At 37.3% G+C, this 20,422-nt stretch overlaps 1 protein-coding gene across 21 annotated transcripts in view; it reads right to left on the reverse strand.

Moving 5' to 3' along the window:
• ERC1 (ELKS/RAB6-interacting/CAST family member 1) overlaps positions 1 to 20,422 on the reverse strand; it is a 560,419-nt gene that overhangs the window by 382,803 nt on the left and 157,194 nt on the right. For all 21 annotated transcript variants that reach the window (XM_012747177.3, XM_012747178.3, XM_076007810.1 and 18 more), the window contains one exon: positions 1,769 to 1,936. In XM_012747177.3, coding sequence (XP_012602631.1) covers positions 1,769 to 1,936 — 168 coding nt within the window. The remainder of the gene's footprint in view (positions 1 to 1,768; positions 1,937 to 20,422) is intronic.

Genomic DNA, 20,422 nt, shown 5'->3' on the forward strand with positions numbered 1-20,422 from the left:
AAAAGTTGGTACAATCTCTAAGGCTACTTGGCTACCCATCAAAATTATAAATGCATATCCTTTCACCCAGCAATTCTCCTTCAAGGAAATTATGCTAGAAATATGCTTACATATGTATAAACTAAATATGTACAACATTTGTTACTACAGCATTATTTTATGTAAAAGTAGAATTTTGAGCAAACTAAATGTCCATCAGTAGAGACTTTGCTAAATAAATTATTATACATCTATACAACATCATTAGTAATAACAATGTGTAAGCCCTTGAAAGGAGTTCCCAAATTTATTAACTGAAGGAAAAAAAGTAGTAAGGAATGCTAGGATTTGTATTGAAACACATACATACACACACACACACACACACACACACACTTTTGCTTCTATATGTATCATGCATGTGTCTGGAAGAATACAAGAAAAGAGGTAAACATAAAAAAGAGAATACATATTTGCTTGTGTATATTATATGTAGACTATTTCTGGAAGAATATATAAGAAACAGGTAAGCAAAAGTGAGGAGTAGGGAGAAAACAGTGAGGATATATGTATTTTTAAAAATTTAAAACACCCATCAACATGATACAGGCAACCAACTTTTAGAGTGATAAAATTTTTAAGATTACTTACTGAAAGCAAATAAAAGTCAAACTAATATAAACTACAAATATAGGACATGATACTCTGTATATAATAGTAATAATAAAAACCTGCTAAATTTGAAGTATAACAGAGATTTTTTGTAAATTTTTTAAAATTTCAGCCTATTATGGGGGTACAAAATGTTTAGGTTACAGATACTGCCTTTGCCCTACCCGAGTCAGAGCTTCAAGAGTTTCCATCTCCCAGACCCATTAGGTGTGTATATATACCCATCGCCTCCTCTCCCTCCCATCTGCCCAACACCCAATGAATCTTATGTGCACTTAAGTGTTGATAAGTTAATACCAATTTGATGGTGAGTATGTGTGGTGCTTGTTTTTCCATTCTTGGGATACTTCATTTAGTAGAATGAGTTCCAGCTCTATCCAGGATAATACAAGAGGTGCCAGATCACCACTGTTTTTTGTGGCTGAGTAGAACTCCATAACAGATTTTTATTCCTTGGCTATTATTGTTAAACAATATTGATGTTAAAAATAAAACGGGACAATGTCAATTATTTCTACACTATTAATTCAAAAAGATGAACAATAAATTCAGCATCTCTTATAACTGTTAACTCAAGGTCATTCCCTACTTTCACTAAAAGAGGTGGGGCCACAATCAGTACATTTTTTATTTATTCCAGAGTTAACCTCTTTCCAATGATTAAGGTAAAAGAGAAAAAGAAATTTTCCTTTCCTTGACACATGTACATTATATATTCATTATAGTAGCATATTTTTCAATTCAAAATTATCACCTTATTTATCACATAAATGGAATTACACTATCCCAAGTCCATGTAGTATACTAATTCATTACAATTCCAATAAAAGACAGAAGGGACAAAAGAGTATCAGTTCAAACACATTGGCCATTTATAAGGCACTCTTCTGAAACAGCATGAAAAGCACTACTGAAAGATACCATGTTTACTTCAAAATTTTAAAAACTAAATATGCAGAACAGTTTTAACAATCTACCTACTGCAACAATAACTAACTGCAAAAATATAAACTAAAGAATGAGAAAGAAACTTTGACAATATTTAGGTATAGTTTACTGGTAGGAATGAGGATGTATGTGAGAAGAGGCCTCGCAACTCAGAGCACCTGCACTTTACCTTCTTCTGAAGAACATTAACCTTCCGCTCCTTCACGTCCAGCATGTCCTTGAGGTCATGTATCTCTCCAGCTTGTGTCCCCTTCTCCTCAGCCATATCCTGAATTTGTTTCGTCTTTTTATTCAGCATGGTTTCCTTCTCTTCCAAACGCAACCGGAGAGCATCCACCTTAGAATGTAAGATTTTAAAAGTGATTAATTACATTCCTTACAAATAGATGTGTTATGAAGAGGTTATGAAGAGTTTTGTTATTTCTATAAAAGCAGTATAATCTACAACTATTCTTCTCAAAATTTATGTGCATCAGGATCACTGGGAGGGTTAAAAGACATTGCCAGGCCCCGTCACCAGTTTCTGATGCAGCAGGGTTGGAGATCAAAATTAGTATTTCTAACAAGTTCTCAAATGAAGTTATATCATTGTTTTAGAAAATCTAAAGTTGGGGGAAGGGGGGACAAAACCAAAGCATCACCAAGCATAACATAAAATTTATTGTATCAGATAATACAATCTAGCCTTGTAGACTATGATGCTCTTAAGACAAACAACGCATAATGCACTTAGATATCCATACAAGGCAAAAGCAAAGGTCTAATGTTAGACACCAAGACTAACCAGCTAAAGTCTGATATCCAATTATTTTTATCCCTAAAGTTTAGCAGCTTTTGTTAGATATAACTTAAAAAAAAAAGAAAAACAAGAAATTTAAGGATATTTATTTTAAAATCCATTCACCATAAATTTCATTAAGCTCTTAGCACCCCACAGATATTCATGCAACATTTTTTGGTTTTTGCTTTTCTACCAAGGACTAATAATTCATCAAATAATTAAGCATATAATTATATAATAGCAAAACAGGAAGGTAGAGTTCCTTCACCTAAGACAGTGCTGTTCAACAAGAATATAAGTCATATTTGCAAGCTATATACAAAACTTTTAATTACCACATTAAAAAGTAAAAAAGAAACAGGTAAAGTTAATTTAAATAACATTTTTTGAAACAGTAGAGATGGGGGTCTCACACTATAACCCAAGCTAGAGTACAGTGGTGAAATCACAGCTCATTGCAACTTCGAACTCCAAGGCTCAAGCAATCGTCCCACCTCAACCTCCCGAGTAGCAAGGATTACAGGCGTGTACCACCATCCCTGGCTATTTTTTTCTTATTTTTTTATGAAGATGGAGTCTCACTATGTTGCCCAGGCTAGTCTCGAACTCCTGGCTTCAATCCATCCTCCCACCTTGACCTCCCAATGTGCTGGAATTGCAGGTGTGAGCCGCTACACCCGGCCTTAAATAACATTTTAATCTAATATATCTGCAATATTGTCATTTCAAGCATATAACACATATTAAAAATGTTAATGAGATATTTTACATTCACTTTTTCATGCTAAGTCTTCAAAGTCCAATGTATATATTTCATACCTTAATTTGGGCTAGCCACATTTCCAGTGCTTAATAGTCACATATAACTGGTGGCTCCAAACCAGACAGTGTAAATCTAAGAAATAAACTATGTTTTTCTATAAAACATCTCTCATCTTTAACTTGTCCCATATTATTTTTCCTATATGACTGTGGATTAACCCACACAGAAAAAAAAGATAATATGAGCAATGTTTCATATTTAGAGCACATCAAAGCCCTCAGGAAGATCTAATGCAGGTTGAGCATCCCAAATCCAAAAATCTGAAATCCAAAATGCTATAAAATCCAAAACTTTTTGAAAACTGACAAGATGCTCAAAGGAAATGCTTACTGGAACATCCTGGATTTTTGGATTAGAGATGCTCAACCAGTAAGTATAAGTATAATGCAAATATTCAAAAATCTGAAATCTAAAACACTTATGGTCCCAAGCATTTCAGGTAAGGAATACTCAATCTGTATTGTAATGTAATTTAGATACAAGGTATCTGAGAACCAACACAGTGTGAGAATGGTGGCACTTACTGTTTCAGTAATTATGGAAAATTTCTTAGGAGACTAGTCTCATTTGAGACTCCTATAGTTAAGTCATTAAGTATTTACAAATTATGTTGGACTATGCTAGAAAGGAAAAAACATATATTAATATTAATAGATAAACCATATTTCACTGTGCTAAACTCCATTTCTACCAACCAGTTCCATGCCACTCATCTCACAAAGTCAGAAACTGGGGAAGCAATCTTTATAGGTCCCATTTATAATTCTTCACCAAAAGTTCTACCATGACGACTCAATAAACACTTTGATCTCTAATTTATCTCTATTCTACTTGAAAAAATGATACATAGTTAACTTTTATTATAGTCTGTAAAGATGCAACTATGAACTTTCAAACTCTGAAAACCTTTTTTCTGAATCACAAACACTATTTATTCTTTTCTTTCCCCTATGCCTACTAAATCTGTTTGTCCATAGCTCAACCTCTATCCCGTCTTTTTCATCATTCATCTGTGTTCTGGTTTTATTTGTTTTTTCCCCCAGCCTAAGTAATCATTTCAATACATCATCTCATTTTATTAATCATACCTATTTTACTTTACTTCTTCTGTATTAGAGTTTCCTTCATTCTACCCCCAGACTTCTGAATCTACGTGAGGATACATACATTCTTGTCAACCACACACAGGGTTTCCCCCCTTATCTGTGGGGAATACATTTCAAGACCCCAGTGAACGCCTGAAACTGCAGACAGTACCAAACCACAAACACACACACATGCACTATGTGTTTTCCTTTACACACATATCTGTGATAAAGTTTAATTTATAAATTAGGCACAGTAAGAGATTAATGACAATAACTAATAATAAAATAGAATTATAACAATATGCCAGTATCACTACTCTTGTGCTTTGGGGACATTATTAAGCAGAATAAGGGTTACTGGAGCACAAGCACTGCGATACCAAGACAGCTGTTCTGATGGCTAGTAAGCAACTAATGGGCAGGTAGCATATACAGCACAGATACACTGGACAAAGGGAGGATGCACATCCTAGGTGGGATGAAGAGGAATGGTGAGAGATTTCACACTACTCAGAACAGTGCACAATATAAAACTGATGAATTGTTTATTTCTGGAATTTTCCATTTAATATTTTTGGACCACCAGAGACTACAGGTAACAAGAAACTGCAGAAAGTGAAATCACAGATAAAGGAGGACTATTGTATGCAATATATTAAAAAATCTTCACAGTTCTAGCCTCAGGTGTCATATTTTCTTTGCTTGCATTCTCCCTATGGAAAATTTCACACTCTCCCATGGCTATATGGGAAACTGGGACTTAGAGAAGGTGGCAGACCCAAGATTTCACAGCTACAAATAAGTGATAGAGCAGGGATTTAAGATTAACTGCTCTGTCTCCAGATCCTACACTCTTACTACTAATTCTGTAATACACTCCTCCCCCCAGATTCCACAGCATAGAATTCAGAGTGCGCGATGATCTAAGGGTCCCAATTTACCACCACTGCCATATGCCTTCCCTACAGCACACTTCCAGAGGCTCCCCATTCTGGCACCACAACCACTCTCTGAAAAGTACCATGCTTTTTACCTTCCTTGTCTTTGTTCACATTTTGTCCTATACTTACAATATCCTTAACCACTACCATTAAAAAAAAAACTTCTCCCTACTGAACAAATCTCTCAAGGTCCTCTTCCTATGCTACCATTTTAATAAATATTTTCCAAATCCTCAACAGACAGCTATTAAATACAATCTCCCTCCTCTGTTCCCATAGTACTTTATTATAGAACTTACCATTTCTTCCCAATCATATATCTCTATTATCATATAGAACTTATCCTATTTCTGTATTTCTTAAGGAAAGAACCATATTTTGCTGACATTTTTAAACTAAGTAATCCTATCTCACTTAAAACACATAACACTGCAAAGTAGCTAATAATATCCCTATTTTAAAGATAATAAAACTGGGACTTATAGGAGTTAATTTATATCATATTACAGAACTAGCAAGTAAAAGGACTAAAATGCAAAGGTTACATATGACTCAAAAGATTACAATCTTTTATCATATACCAAAGGATACCAGCATAAAAGGAACAGAGGTGATGCAGAGGATGGGATAGCTCTCCACTGACCAACACATCAAAGGAGTCACGAAAGGTTTCTGAAAGAAATAATGTCTGGATTGGGTTTTGCATGATGATGAAGACATCACTAGATATAAAAGGGACAGCAGAGAGAAAGGCACAGATGTTCTACGGAGAGGAAATAGAATATTTAAAAATATAGAAACATGAAAGAACATGATATGCTTGTAAATTCATTTAGTATTGCTAAGCATAAAGTAAAAGAAGAAAGGCAAGACACGGCCTGAAAAGATAGCTGATCATAATGACCTTGACTGCCAAAATAAAGTACTTGAATTTTAATCCTGCTTTCCAATGGAAATCACTAAAAACTTTTAAGCAGAGGGAAGTCACGGTCACATTTGTGCTCCAAAAAGATTATACTGGGTTGGTCATTGGAGCTGCAAAGATAACTAAGACACTCTCTGTCTTCTGTAGACATTACTATCTGATAGAGAAGACAGATGCATAAATATATTAATATTACAGGAACTGCTGCACCACAATAGAGGTAGAGAGCGGGTTTCTTTTACGTACAGAAAAGAAGCATTAACTGAACTCAGCTTGCTGGTCTGCAATGGGTGCTGGAGAAGCCTGAACAAAGTAAGGAAACATGAGCAGATGGTGGGTGGCTGGTGAGAAAGATAATGAGAGAACTCTGAGCAGAGATACCACAAATAACAAAGTTCAGAAAGGGGGTTCACTTTGCAGACAGCTACAAACAGAGAAGCGCTAGAGCACAGAATAGGTGGGAGAGTGTGTGTGGTGCAGCCAAACACAGGGAGCCAGTCATGGAAAGCCATTAGTATCTTAGTGGCTAGGTCTAAGGGAGAAAAGGGAGAAAAGGGAGAAAAGAGAGAAAAGAGAGAAAAGAGAGAAAAGAGAGAAATGGCGTCCATGATGGCTCCCCAGGTTTCTGATGAAGATGACTGGATAGGTTTTAGCTTTTTTTTTTTTTTTTTTTTTTTTTTTTTTTTTTTTTTTTTTTACTAAAAGTATGTGCTGGAAGGTTTTAGCTTTTGATAGAGAATAAGAACCTTATTTTTGGTGTGTTATTTCTGACATGAAATGTATCTGAAAAGTCTCCCTGACGATACCTAAAATAACTGGTAATGACCTGAAAAATACTTATAATGATCAGAAAATGGACTAGAAATCCTGAAAAACCCAACTGTTTTAGTTTCTCAGGCTTGCCATAACAAAGTACCACAAACCAGGTAGCGTAAAACAATGGAAGTTTTTTTCCTCACAATTCTGGAGTTTGGAAGTCTGAAACCAAGGTGTCAGCAGGGCCATGCTCCCTCTGAGGGCTCTAAGGAAGAATACTTCTTGCCTCTTCATATCTGCTGGTATCTCCTGGCAGTCCTTGTCTTGCAGATGCACCACTCCAATCTCTGCTTCCCTCACATTACCCTCTTCTCTGTGTCTCTGTGTGTCCTCTCCTCTTCCAGGATGACACCAGTCATTGGATTTAGGGCCCACCCCATCCAGTACGATCTCATCTCAAACCTTAATTAATTATATCTGCAAAGACCCCCTTTCCAAATGTGGTCACATTCTGAGGTTTGGGTAGACATGAATTTATGGAGGACACTAATCAACCCACCACACCTACTGCTACAAAAGACCCAAAGATGCTAAAGTACAACAAACTTCTCTTTAAATTCACAAATGAGCATGCATATGCACATGTACAAATGAGTGTACACACACAAAGACACAAAATCACTAAATGTCAAAAACAAAGACCAGAAACCCAAACTGGGAGTTTATAGCAGAGGAGATACCTGTCCACCTGCTTTTTCTTTTACTTATTTCTGTGACCTAGAAAACTGGGTTTGGAAGAAGCCTCAGGAGACAGAAAACAAGATCTCAGGGCAACACAAAGTGAGGTGGGATTAGAAAAATTCCAAGCCCACTTTGGGCAACTGTTCTGTATTTGGGGGAGTCTCAGGCATCTGAATGTTCTAAATGTTCCCTTACAGCCCCCATTCTCAAACTTTTTGGTCTCAAGACTCCTCAACACTCTTAAAAATTACTGAAGACTCCAAATTATTGAGCTTTTGTTTATGTAAGATATATATCTATCAGTATTTACCATATTCAAAATTAGAACTAAGCAGTTTTACATATTTATTAATTTAAAATAACAAGTCCATTATGTTACTTAAAAATATATATTTCTATGAAAAAAACTCTATATTCCCTTTCCCCAAATAGTAAGAAGAATATAACTATTTTAAATTTTTGTAAACCTCTTGAATATCTGGCCTACAAGGGGGGGAGGGGTGTGGGTTAACCAGAGACTGAATGCAGTTTTAGTACCATCTAACAGAGCTTAAAAGAGAGACCCAAAAGAATAAAACTGCTTCCAAGTAATTTATACACATTACAAAACAAAGCTAAATAATAGTTACCAGAATATAAAAATGCCCAGTATCCAACAAGGTAAAATTCACAATGCCTGGCATCTAATCCAAACTTAATAGACATGCAAAGAAGCAAGGAAATACAACCGATAACGAGGAAAAAAATCATTCACTGAAATCTGTAAACAAAAATAACACAGGTGACAGTATTATCTCACTTACATAAAGAATGTAAAAAAAGTTAAACTCACAAAAACAGAGAGCAGAATGGTGGTTACCAGGGGCTGGGTATGTGGGCGGGCAGAGGAATGAGGAGATGTCAGTCAAAAGGTATAAACTTTTATTTATAAGATAAATAAGTTCTGGGGATCTAATGGTGACTATAATTAATAACGCTACATTATATATGTGAAGTTGCTAAGAGAGTAGACTAGAAATGTTCTCACAAAAAAGGTAACTATATGAGATGATAGAGGTGTTAACTAACTTGATTGTAGTAATCATTTCACTGTATATACACACATATACACATATAGATCAAAGTACCATGTATGACTTTAAAATACAATTTTTTGCCTATTATACCTCAATAAAGCAAGAGGAAAAGAAGAAGCTAGAGTAAGGACTGAATATACAAAGCTTAAAAATATTTAAAAGACCCAAATTGAACTACAAGATGAAAACCACATGTCTGAGATAAAGAATACACTGGATGAGATTAATGACAGATAAGACATTATAATAGAAATTTTAGCAAACTTGAAAACACAGCAATGGAAACTATCCACAATGAAATGCAAAGAGAAAAAGAACAAAACAGACTAACCCTACAATATGGCAAGACATTATAAAACTATTAAAAAATAAGAGAACAGTATTGGTATAGTAATAAACCAATAGATCACTGTAACAGAGCCCAGAAACTAACCCACACCTATAGGAAAATTTGAAACCCTAACATATTCAGTAACATTTCCTAATATACCATGTATGTTAATGAAAAGCCACAGATGGGTGGAAAATATTTACAAATCATGTATTTGATAAAGGACTTGTATTTGTAATAGATAAATAACTTTCAAAATTCAATTTTTTAATGGACAAAAGATATAAACAGGCATTTCACTATAGAAGAAACAGAGATGGCAAGTGAGCCCATGAAAAGAGAACATGAAATAACACTACACATTAAAATGGCTAAAATTTAAAAGATTGATCATAGCAACTATCAACAGTATGTGGAAAATCAAACTTTCAAACACTGGCAGTAAGGATGCAAAATAGAACAATCACTTTGAAATACAGTTTAGAAGTTCCTTAAAAGTTAAATACACATACACCTACTATATGATCCAACCATTTGACTATTAGGGAGTGAAGAAAAGCATATATCCATACAAAGATTTATACACAATGTTCACAGCAGCTTCATTTCTAATAGTCAAAAACTGGGAACAACCCAAATGTCCATAAATAGGTGAATGCTTAAACAAACTATTATATATTCATAAAATGAAACACAATTTAGCAATAAAAAATGACCTATTGATGTACACTATAACATGGATAAATCTCAAAATGAAGAACTGATACATGCTACAACATAGATTACTCATAAAATAATAATCATGCTGAGTGAAACAAGCTAAATGAAAGAGTATAATTTCATATACATAAAATTCTGGAAAATGCAAGTTAATTACAGTAATTGAAAGCAGATCAGCGGTTGCCTGGGAATGAAGGGCAAATGGGAAGTAAGTGGAGAATGTTAGGGTGGGATGATAGGGAAAGCATTACAAAAAGATAAAAGAAAACTTTTCAGAGTAATGGAAAATGTTCAGTATCTTGACTGTGCTGTTGATTTCACAGGTGTTTATGTCAAAATTTGCCAAATTGTACATTTTAAAAATATGAGTTTACTTTATGTCAATAAAGCTTTTTTAAAAAAGCAAAATTAGAAAACATGGTATTGGTGTAGGAATAAACCAACAGACCATTGTAACAAAAATGGTAGCCCACTAAAACACCCACACATACAGGTACTGCTAATGGTTTGAATATGTCCCCTTCAAAATGCAGGTGCTGTCAGGTATGACGATATCAAGAGGCAGGAGCTTTAGAGGTTAAGCCATGAGGCTCCTCCCTCAGAATGGGAGTAAGGCCCTTATATAAAAGAGGCTTCACCCAGCATCCGGTATTTGGTTTGCATCCCTTTCCAACTTCCCCCTTGTGAGGACACAGCGCTGCCCTCTCCAGAGGATGCAGCAACAAGACACCATTTTGGAAAGAGAGTAGCTCTCCCTAGACACCTGAATAGCACCTTGATCCCTGATTTTCCAGACCCCAGAACTGTGAGAAAATAAATTTCTGCTCTTTATAAATTATGCAGTTTATGGTATTTTGTTATAGCAGCACACATGGATTAAGACATATATCAATCAATAAATATATAGAACAGAAGTGACATTGTAATTAGTGAGAAAAGAAGAAAATATTCAATAAATCATTTTTAGACAACTAGTTACTCATACTGGGGAAGGAGAGAAGATCTCTAACTCATAGTATACACAAAAATGAATTCTGGGTAAATTAAAGATTTATATAGGAGAAGTAGATCTTTAAAACTTTTAGAAGGAAATATAGGAAAATAGTTTAAGGCACTGAAGCATGAAAGGATTTTTTTAAAGATACACAAAGGATAAAGCATAAAGGAAAAATACTGATAAACCCAACTACATTAAAATTTAAAACTTTTGTACATCATGATGTCATTTTAAAGTGCTTATTTTAGTTTCTTATCTATATTCTTATATGCCTAAAATATTTCTTAGTAAGAATAAGCTGGGCACAGTGGCATGAGACACTAAAATATGCCTAAAATATTTCTTAGTAAGAATAAGCTGGGCACAGTGGCATGAGCCTGTAGTCTCAGCTACTTGAGAAGCTAAGGCAGGAGGATTACTTGAGCCCACAAGTTTGAAGCTACAGTGAGCTGTGATCACACTTGTGAATAGTAATTGTACTCTAGCTTGGGCAACACAGCGAGACCCCTATCTCAAAAAAAAAGAAAAACAGAAAGGAAGAATACTACTAAGGTAAGTAGAGGCACACTTTTATTTGCTTTAAAAATGAGTATTTTGGAACTTGAAGGAGGATGAAGATGGCAGACGAGAAACACTGCCAGAAAGAGTGTCTCTGCAGAAAAGAGAGATTCTAGCAGAAATTAGAAAAAAAAAACAAGAAAGCAAGTATACAGCAGACAACGGCCGGAAGGAGGGGTACCTGAGACCCTGGGAGACTCCACGGGAGGAGGCTGCGGAGGAAAACTAGAAGCTGAGACCGCCAGAGCAGCCCAGAGACCAACGGGAAGGGTAGGTGGATAAATCACCTATCCCCTCCCCTGCATTTGGGACTGCGGGTGGGCTCCCCAGCGGGTGGAGAGACCTACGGACACCAGCACAGAGACGGCCGCCACCAGCTAGCGGTGAGCCTGTAGTGGACGCAGCACCAGACTCCCAAATCCCTCGGGCACCTCCATGTGCACAGACCCGAGCAGTGCGGCAGGCACCGTATTGCCTCCTCCTCCCCTCCGCCGACCCTACCCCGCAGCTGCCCAGAGAGACAATACAGCCACCAGCCGGAGGCACCTCCAGGGAACAGGACCTTCCCTTTTGGGACCCTACAGCTGACTCAGGGGAACTCAGACTGTGAGCTCCCTGACTGCCAGCCCTCCCAGGTGCTGCTGGCACGGTGTTCCCAGGAGAATGGTGCCAACTCAGAGGCTGAGAGACACAGACACAGCTTGGGCTCCCTGTGGGTGAATTGGGACCGGAACTCCTCTCCCTGGTGGGGATACAGTTTGAACTCTGGGACCCAGAGGTCGGACCTGCAGACCAGATCCCGTGCACCGAGGTCTAGCATTGCCCGGGGCACAGAAAGGATATTTGTGAACAGCCTGCTGAGGTGTGTGTGCCTCCAGGGGCAGATCAGGGTCCTAGAGGGCAACCCTCCCCTCAAAGGGAGGCCGTGAGCCCAGCCCAGGTGGTGTTCCTGCGCAGGGAACCTCCCCGCCAGCATCACAATCTGGGGAGGCCTGGTGGCATGTGGTCTGGTCTCCTGGCAGAGGCCCAGGAGTAGCTGTGGAGTTGGGGACGGTGGAAAGAAGCGAGGCCCACTCCAGACTGCGGGTCTCAGACAGCCCCACCCCCACAAGCAGACTTTCTGGCTGAGCGGGACCATTCCAGCCCCGCCCTGACAGCTTTTCCTGGAAACAGAACAAAACTCTGACCCCTGCTAACGGCATTGGTGGTGCCTGAGGGGAGGCTTACCCAACCCAGCTCCACCCAGAACAAGAGCTGATAACACACAAAAACAACAGCAGAGCCTGCTCCTCCAAGCAAGTGCCACCTACTGACAGGGACAGCATCCTGCACAGCCTTTTCACGGGACCTACTGACTCATTATACTGGCAGTGGTCGAATCTCACCCACAGACACCACCTAATGGCTCAGAAACTAAACAAGGCGTGTGAATACCCAAACAGAAACCTAAAGGAAAGAAACAACAACTGATCGACATGGGAAGAAATCAGCGAAAGAACTCAGGAAATATGAAGAACCAAATGGAAAACACACCCCCAAAGAGGAGAACCAGCCCCCTAGAAACGGACACCAACCCAAATCAGGCAACCAAAATGACAGAAGAGGAATTTCGTATGTGGATCATAAGAACACTCACCGAACTGCAACAACAACTCAATAACCAACACAAAGAAACCACCAAAAGCCTCCAGGACCTAGAACAAAAGTTCACTAAAGAAATAGACACAATGAAGAAAACTTTAACCGAACTCCTGGAAATGAAGAATCAATTCAGGGAACTACAAAATACAGTGGAAAGTCTCAAGAACAGGGTAGATCAAGCAGAAGAAAGAATCTCAGAGATTGAAGATAACACCCTCCAACTAAATAAAACCATCACAGAGATAGAGCAGAGAAACAAGAGAAAAGAGCAAAGCCTACAAGAGCTGTGGGATTATGTGAAGAAACCTAATGTGAGGGTCATAGGGTTACCAGAAGGGGAAGAGGACAATACCCATGGGTTGGACAAGCTATTTGAAGATATAATAGAGGAAAATTTCCCAGGCCTTGCTCAAAATCTCGATATACAAGTTCAAGAAGCTCAGAGGACCCCTGGGAGATTCAATGCAAACAGGAAGATGTCACGACATGCAGTCATCAGACTGACCAAAATATCAACTAAAGAGGCCCTTCTTAGAGCTGTAAGATGAAAGAAGCAAGTGACATACAAGGGAAAGCCAATTCGAATAACACCAGACTTCTCTAATGAGACTTTACAAGCAAGGAGAGACTGGGGCCCCATTCTCACTCTTCTGAAACAAAACAATGCCCACCCTAGAATCTTATTCCCTGCAAAATTAAGCTTCATATATGAAGGAGAAATAAAGACATTCTCAGACAAGCAAAGTCTCAGAGAATTCACCAAGACAAGACCAGCCCTACAAGAAGTACTCAAAACAGTGTTATGCATGGAACACCATAATAAAAACTCACGAATATAAAAACAACCAAAACCAAAAGATTAAAGGCCAGATAATACAATGGCTCAAGAGAGAAATCAAAGCAACAACATCCAACCCAACAGAATGAACAATAATCTACCTTACCCATCAGTTCTCTCAATAAATGTTAATGGCTTAAACTCTCCACTCAAGAGACATAGGCTGGCTGAATGGATAAGAAAATACAGGTCAAGTATATGCTGTCTTCAGGAAACACATCTAACCTGCAAGGATGCATATAGACTAAAAGTAAAAGGGTGCAGATCACTATGCCAGGCAAGTGGAAGCCAAAAGAAGGCTGGCGTGGCAGTTCTAATTTCAGACGATTTAGTTTTTAAACCAACGAAAGTAGTGAAAGACAAAGAGGGTCATTATATAATGGTGAAGGGCATACTTCAACAAGAAGAGATAACAATTTTAAATATATATGCACCCAACTTAGGTGCACCCAGTCTCATAAAGCAAACCTTACTGGATCTAAGCAAATGGATTAATAGCAACTCCATAATCACCAGAGATTTCAACACCCCACTGACGGCACAAGACAGATCCTCCAAACAGAAAATTAATAAAGAAATAATGGACTTAAACAAAACCTTGGAACAACTGGGTCTGTTTGACATCTACAGGACATTCTACCCAAAATCCACTGAATATATGTTCTTCTCATCAGCTCACGGGACATTCTCTAAGATTGACCATATCCTAGGACACAAAGTAAATCTCAAGAAATTTAAAAAAATAGAAATCATTCCATGTACCTTCTCAGATCACAGTGGAATAAAAGTATAAATCAACCCTAACAGAAACTCACATTTCTACACAAAAACGTGGAAATTAAACAACCTCCTACTAAATGATTACTTCATAAATGAAGAAATCAAGATGGAAATAAAATAATTCTATCCTCCTACACTGCTGGTGGGACTGTAAATTAGTTCAACCTCTGTGGAAAGCAATATGGAGATACCTTAAAGCGATACAAGTGAATCTACCATTTGATCCCGCAATCCCATTGCTGGGCATCTACCCAAAAGATCCAATGACACTCTACAAAAGGACACATGCACTCAAATGTTTATAGCAGCACAATTCATAATTGCAAGGCTGTGGAAACAGCTCAAGTGCCCATCAATCCAAGAATGGATTAATAAAATGTGGTATATGTATACCATGGAGTACTATTCAGCTCTAAGAAACAATGGTGATATAGCACATCTTATATTTTCCTGGTTAGAGCTGGAACCCATACTATTAAGTGAAGTTTCCCAAGAATGGAAAAACAAGCACCACATATACTCACCAGCAAATTGGTATTAACTGAACAGCACCTAAGTGGTCACATAGGTACTGCAGTAATAGGGCATTGGGCAGGGGGGATGGGGGTGGGTATATACATATATAATGAGTGAGATGTGCCCCATCTGTGGGATGGTCATGCTGGAGACTCAGACTTGTGGGGGGAGGGGGGAAATGGGCATTTATTGAAACCTTAAAATCTGTACCCCCATAATATGCCGAAATTAAAAAAAAATGAGTATTTTGTGAATTGGCCAAAATTAAATGACCCATTAATGAATTTGCATTTTCAAAATTTATGATCATTTACAACCACTCCAAAACAATTAAATATTTAAGTATAAATCTAACAAAACATGTACAGGAGCTGTATGCTGAAAATTACAAAATGATAGTGAAAAAATCAAATAGGATCTAAATGAGCACTTTTCTTGAATTCTACATGAAATGTAAACTAAGAGTTAATATGTGTCAAGATGATCGGCCTACTCAATATTTTCTTCAGGAACAAGGAAAAATAAAAGTTTATTTAGCCATGATCTAAAAATATGTTTTACTGTAATCCTAGCTCCCTGGGAGGCTGAGGCGGGTGGATCGTTTGAGCTCAGGAGTTCAAGACCAGCCTGAGCAAGAGTGAGACCCCATCTCTACTAAAAATAAAAATAAAAAGTTAATTGACCAACTGAAAATGGAAAAAAAAAATAAAGAAATAAACAAAAATTAAATTAAATTAAATAAAAATATGTTTTACTGACAAACAGCAAAACTACAATAAGTCAAGCCTAGTGAGTCCAAGAGATGCTACAATAAAATTTTCCAGATTGGGTGCCTGGATCCAGCACTGAAGACCTGAGGGCAAGAATTAAAATCCAATGCAAAACAAAGATGAATTACATGACCACCATTGAGATCCCTATTGGTACATTCTAAAGTAAAAGACAACAAAGTCTTTAAGTTTCCCTTTGTCTTTGCTCATCTAACTATTAAAAATCAGATCTTATAGTATAATGTTTAGAGGGGGAAAAAATCAAGAAAAAAAATCAGAAACACTCTACTATGCAAAGAAAAAAGGTCAATAAATGAAATATCAGAAGAGATGGAATATTGATTCAGTTGAGAAAGAAGGACTGCCACCACAGAGCAAAGACCTTTGTGGAGTATGACATTCAACAACCAGGTGCTCAAGATGCCAAAAGAACCCTATGACCCTATCCATGTGGCATTCAGGCACAGCTCCAGCCAGCCTGTGTCGCTACTAATCCTATTTGACAGTATCAGATTTTGGTTCCTATTAGCAGAGTCCACTGGAGGGCATCAGTCACAGTGAGCAAAGAAGGTACTTATTGAATCTGTTGACTTTTCTGCACAGTTAAGGAGGTCAAAGCCTTAGAAAAGTAAACATGCCAGAAATTTTAAAAATACGTAAATCACATAATCATTTGCACCTCATTTCTATAGTCTACTTTGTGTTTTATATATAATACTAATATTCCTCTTCTAATATGTCTAACCAATAACCACAAGCAAAAAACAAAGCAATTCTCTAAAAATTACGCCCTAAATATACTATTAAATTCTTACAATAGAGGCAAAAAGCCCCAACATTTAACCCTGTAGAGAAGTCTGAATTGCCTAATTTGCTTGTCTCCCAGTTCTCGTAAGCATTAATTTCAGAGAAACACAAGGCTTTCCATCTGCAGGTCAGGGATCACAATACAATGGGAAAACATCCCTTGTCACTTCTAAATGTTTCTCTTTCTGATGGTTCAATATTTCATAGGACCCCACATTGCTGCTCCTTTACCAAAGGTACCTGGATGCCCTGGCTGTACCTTTACATTAGATCTGTGACTCAGTTAAGCAACCTGAAAATGTGCCAGTGTTGACCAGTCATAAATACCTGCAAGCCATTTTGAGAGAATGTCAAGTATGAGACCCACAGGTATGGGTGACTGAAAAGGGTAAAGAATGAGAACCCTTGTTATAAACATACAACCTTTGGTGTAAGCATGGCTAGTATAGGCTTTGATATCAAAATATTTCCTTTTCTAAATATCAGGCACAGAAATTGCCCAGGTCCATAGCCCTAATGATTAAATGACCTTTTCTTTACTAAGTACTCAATTCAAATCGCCTGGGTACACTTTTTCCCGGTATGCTTTTTTGTGCAAGGCAGAATTTAAATGTGCTGGTCTGCAGATTCAAGATAAAAACCACCACGAAACCCACTTTGCTACTACTAAGATTAATTGCTCTGAATTCTAAACCGATCTTTTGGTTTGGATTAAACTAAATTTGTAGTATAATTTTGCATGAGGTCCATATTTTTCAAACCACAAAAAACATAATTAGGAAAACCCTTCAAAGACTAGCAGGACACATAATCATCACCCTAACACCACTCCTGGCAGGAGGAATAAAACCTTGTTTATTCACATCAACTGAGTTGGAAGAACAGCATTCACCTAGCTTGCCAAGCATCAAAGTCTGTGGCAGTTTATGCCAACTTCAATAAAAACAGAAGGGTTTTTTTCTATCAATGGAAGTGAACAAAAAAGTGAACTCTGCTCTTTTCTCCTCTTGATTTTATTAAAAAACTATTAAGTATCTTAACCTTCCTTTGTTTTACATCAGTAAATAGATTTATCTAAATGTACATTAGTAGTTAACAATGAATTCCATGGAAAAAAAATGGCTTGTTTCCTATCATTTTTCCCTTGGCTTTGCCAACATGACATTCTCCCTTTCTAATTCTGACCACATGTGTTCAGTTCTCTCCACTCCTTTGTCATTTCTCCTCTTCCCATCTGACTGTATATAACTTCCTTTGGAGAAACCAATCTAATCCCTTTATTCCTAGCCCCAATTAGTTCTAAAAACTTCATATTAACAATATTTTTTATTTAAACCACATCTTCCATTAACTATTTAGTATAAAATTATATTTCCTTTTTTTAAGGACTTTTTCCTTTAAAGGACCTTTAATGATCACCTAATGTGGTCAACATATGTATGTTAAATCTAGGACCAGGGACGGTAGCTCATGCCTGTAATTCCAGTACTCTGGAAGGCCAAGGCAGGAGGACTGCACAATTATATTTTCTTGATCTATTATTTTTTATCAGTATATCACATTGCTGTGTGTCTTATAACTTCTTTGCCTTAAAAGATAATTAATAGTAAAACAAATCAGATGGGGGGACGTATTTTCCTGATATAACTTTTATTTTTACATTTTTTCTATCTTTGTACTTTAACTTTGCTGTTTCTTTTTGCCTTATGTTTATATTTCTTTATCTTATTTTTAGCCCAATTCAGATTTATATTTTAATCCAAGTTTAACTCATTTGTACTGCCTTTCCTGTTATTTTATTCATACTTCTCTTAGCCGCCTTTTTTCATAGCATCTGCATATCATCATGTCTCCCCACACCCCAATTCTTTTCTATTCTCCACTGGATAAACTGAGTTTTATTCTTTTGGTTTGAAACATATACATTCCATTCTGACTGTCTTGGTGTATTAAGACCCATACTTAAACTCATGTTTTCCTGTCAATTTCTCAGGCTTAATGTTATATACTTCTCCCCACAAACAAGATATAATATCCCATCACCACTATGAGCAGTGTCAACTCTCCATCTGGAATGGGGTGGCAGGAAATAAGCCTCCCAGATCAGAAAGGCTCTGGTTTAACAATCTGTACCTCTGCTCTGACAAAGCTCTTTTTCTAAACCCATACCCTGCCTTGGGTATAAAGAGGATGCTAAAAAAGGAAGGAGCACCCAAAAACTGGCCAGTCCACCTTCCCCAGCAGGTTTGAGTATCACACCATTGCTATCCTGTAGCACCTGCCCCCAGCCCCAAACCCATAATTCCTATTGGACTGTGCACTGCTCACAGCGTCATGACAGAACAACAATCTGTCTAGAACAGTGAGAAAGAAAAACATTCACCAAAAAATATTCCAAACCCCATCTCTGTTAGTGGTACACAGCCCTCTTTTATTCTAAGCAGCTATTTACAGAGATATACATAAATATAGATACAGATCAGCAGCAACCTTTGTTTTATTCACCACTGTGTCCTCAATGCTCAAAAGAGTCCTCAGCTGGTATCCACAAATAACTGTTGAATGAATGAAGACAGCAATCATTAAATCTTTCTTTTCTTTGTTACTCTCATGTTATGAACAATGCCTATCTCTCTCTGAAGCTATACAATTTTTTCATCCTAAACTCTTTTCTCATCTCTACTAACATGAACTGTTTCCCCTTCTCCCAATGGTTCTTTGTGGCTAGTCCCCAACCTATCAATCAAGCCAGAGTCATGGTCTCTATAGCATACCATAATTAGCAGAGTCAGAAAAGATGAATTCTAATACCAAAGTAGTTGTATAGACTCTAACTCAAAGAGGCCCCATCCTGGGGCCCTAGGGGACTGTAAGCAGAAGGTGCACATCAGCAGCATCCTAGCTGCAGTGCCCAGGAGCCTAAAGTAAGGCAGTTCTTTACACTGTGCTGGATGGTCACCTCTGACAAAAGAACTACTTCCTCTTACTGCTACTAAGATATGGATGACACTGCTCACCTATATAAACAATTCTAAAACACAATTTTCAGCAGAAGCAAGGAAAAAAAGTACTACTTTGAGGCACTAAGGGTCTACATTATTTTAGTTTATTGATAAAATCAGCTCTACTCTGTACACTGAGAACTCATCTAGAAAATAAATTCAATGGGAGGTCCCTGGTATGGCATCAAGATTCAAGAATAAGAAGACATAAAATAGAAAAGTTCCTGAGACTACTGGAACTGATATCAGAAGTTCCAGGGTTACTAGTGAGAACAGTCCCAAAGCAGTATGTTAATAAGCACTTCCTAACATTCTCAATATAAGAGACAACAATACTTATGTTGCCTAACCCATACTATCACTATGTAGAGCAAATAAAACAAAAAAGATCAAATCAAATCAAAGTGCTACAAACTATAAGGTGTTTCAAAAATTTTTTAATCCACTGAGTTTATTCAGATGAAAACTACATAATTAAACCCCTATTATAGCCTATAATATCCTTAGAAGTTATTATTAATATCATTATCCTCATTGTATAGATGAGGAAATGGAGGCTTAAGATAGGAAAAGTAACTCCTCTAAGGTCACACAACAAGTAAACATAAAATGTTGCTTTTCAAGCCTACATCTGACTGCAAGGCCCATGTCTTTAATCACTGTGCTACTAAGTCCAGACCATCTCTGTGAAACTCAACATACTAAAAGAGATGTCAATATAACAGGAGCAAT

Source organism: Microcebus murinus, chromosome 10 (assembly GCF_040939455.1).
Source record: "Microcebus murinus isolate Inina chromosome 10, M.murinus_Inina_mat1.0, whole genome shotgun sequence".
NCBI lineage: Eukaryota > Metazoa > Chordata > Mammalia > Primates > Cheirogaleidae > Microcebus > Microcebus murinus.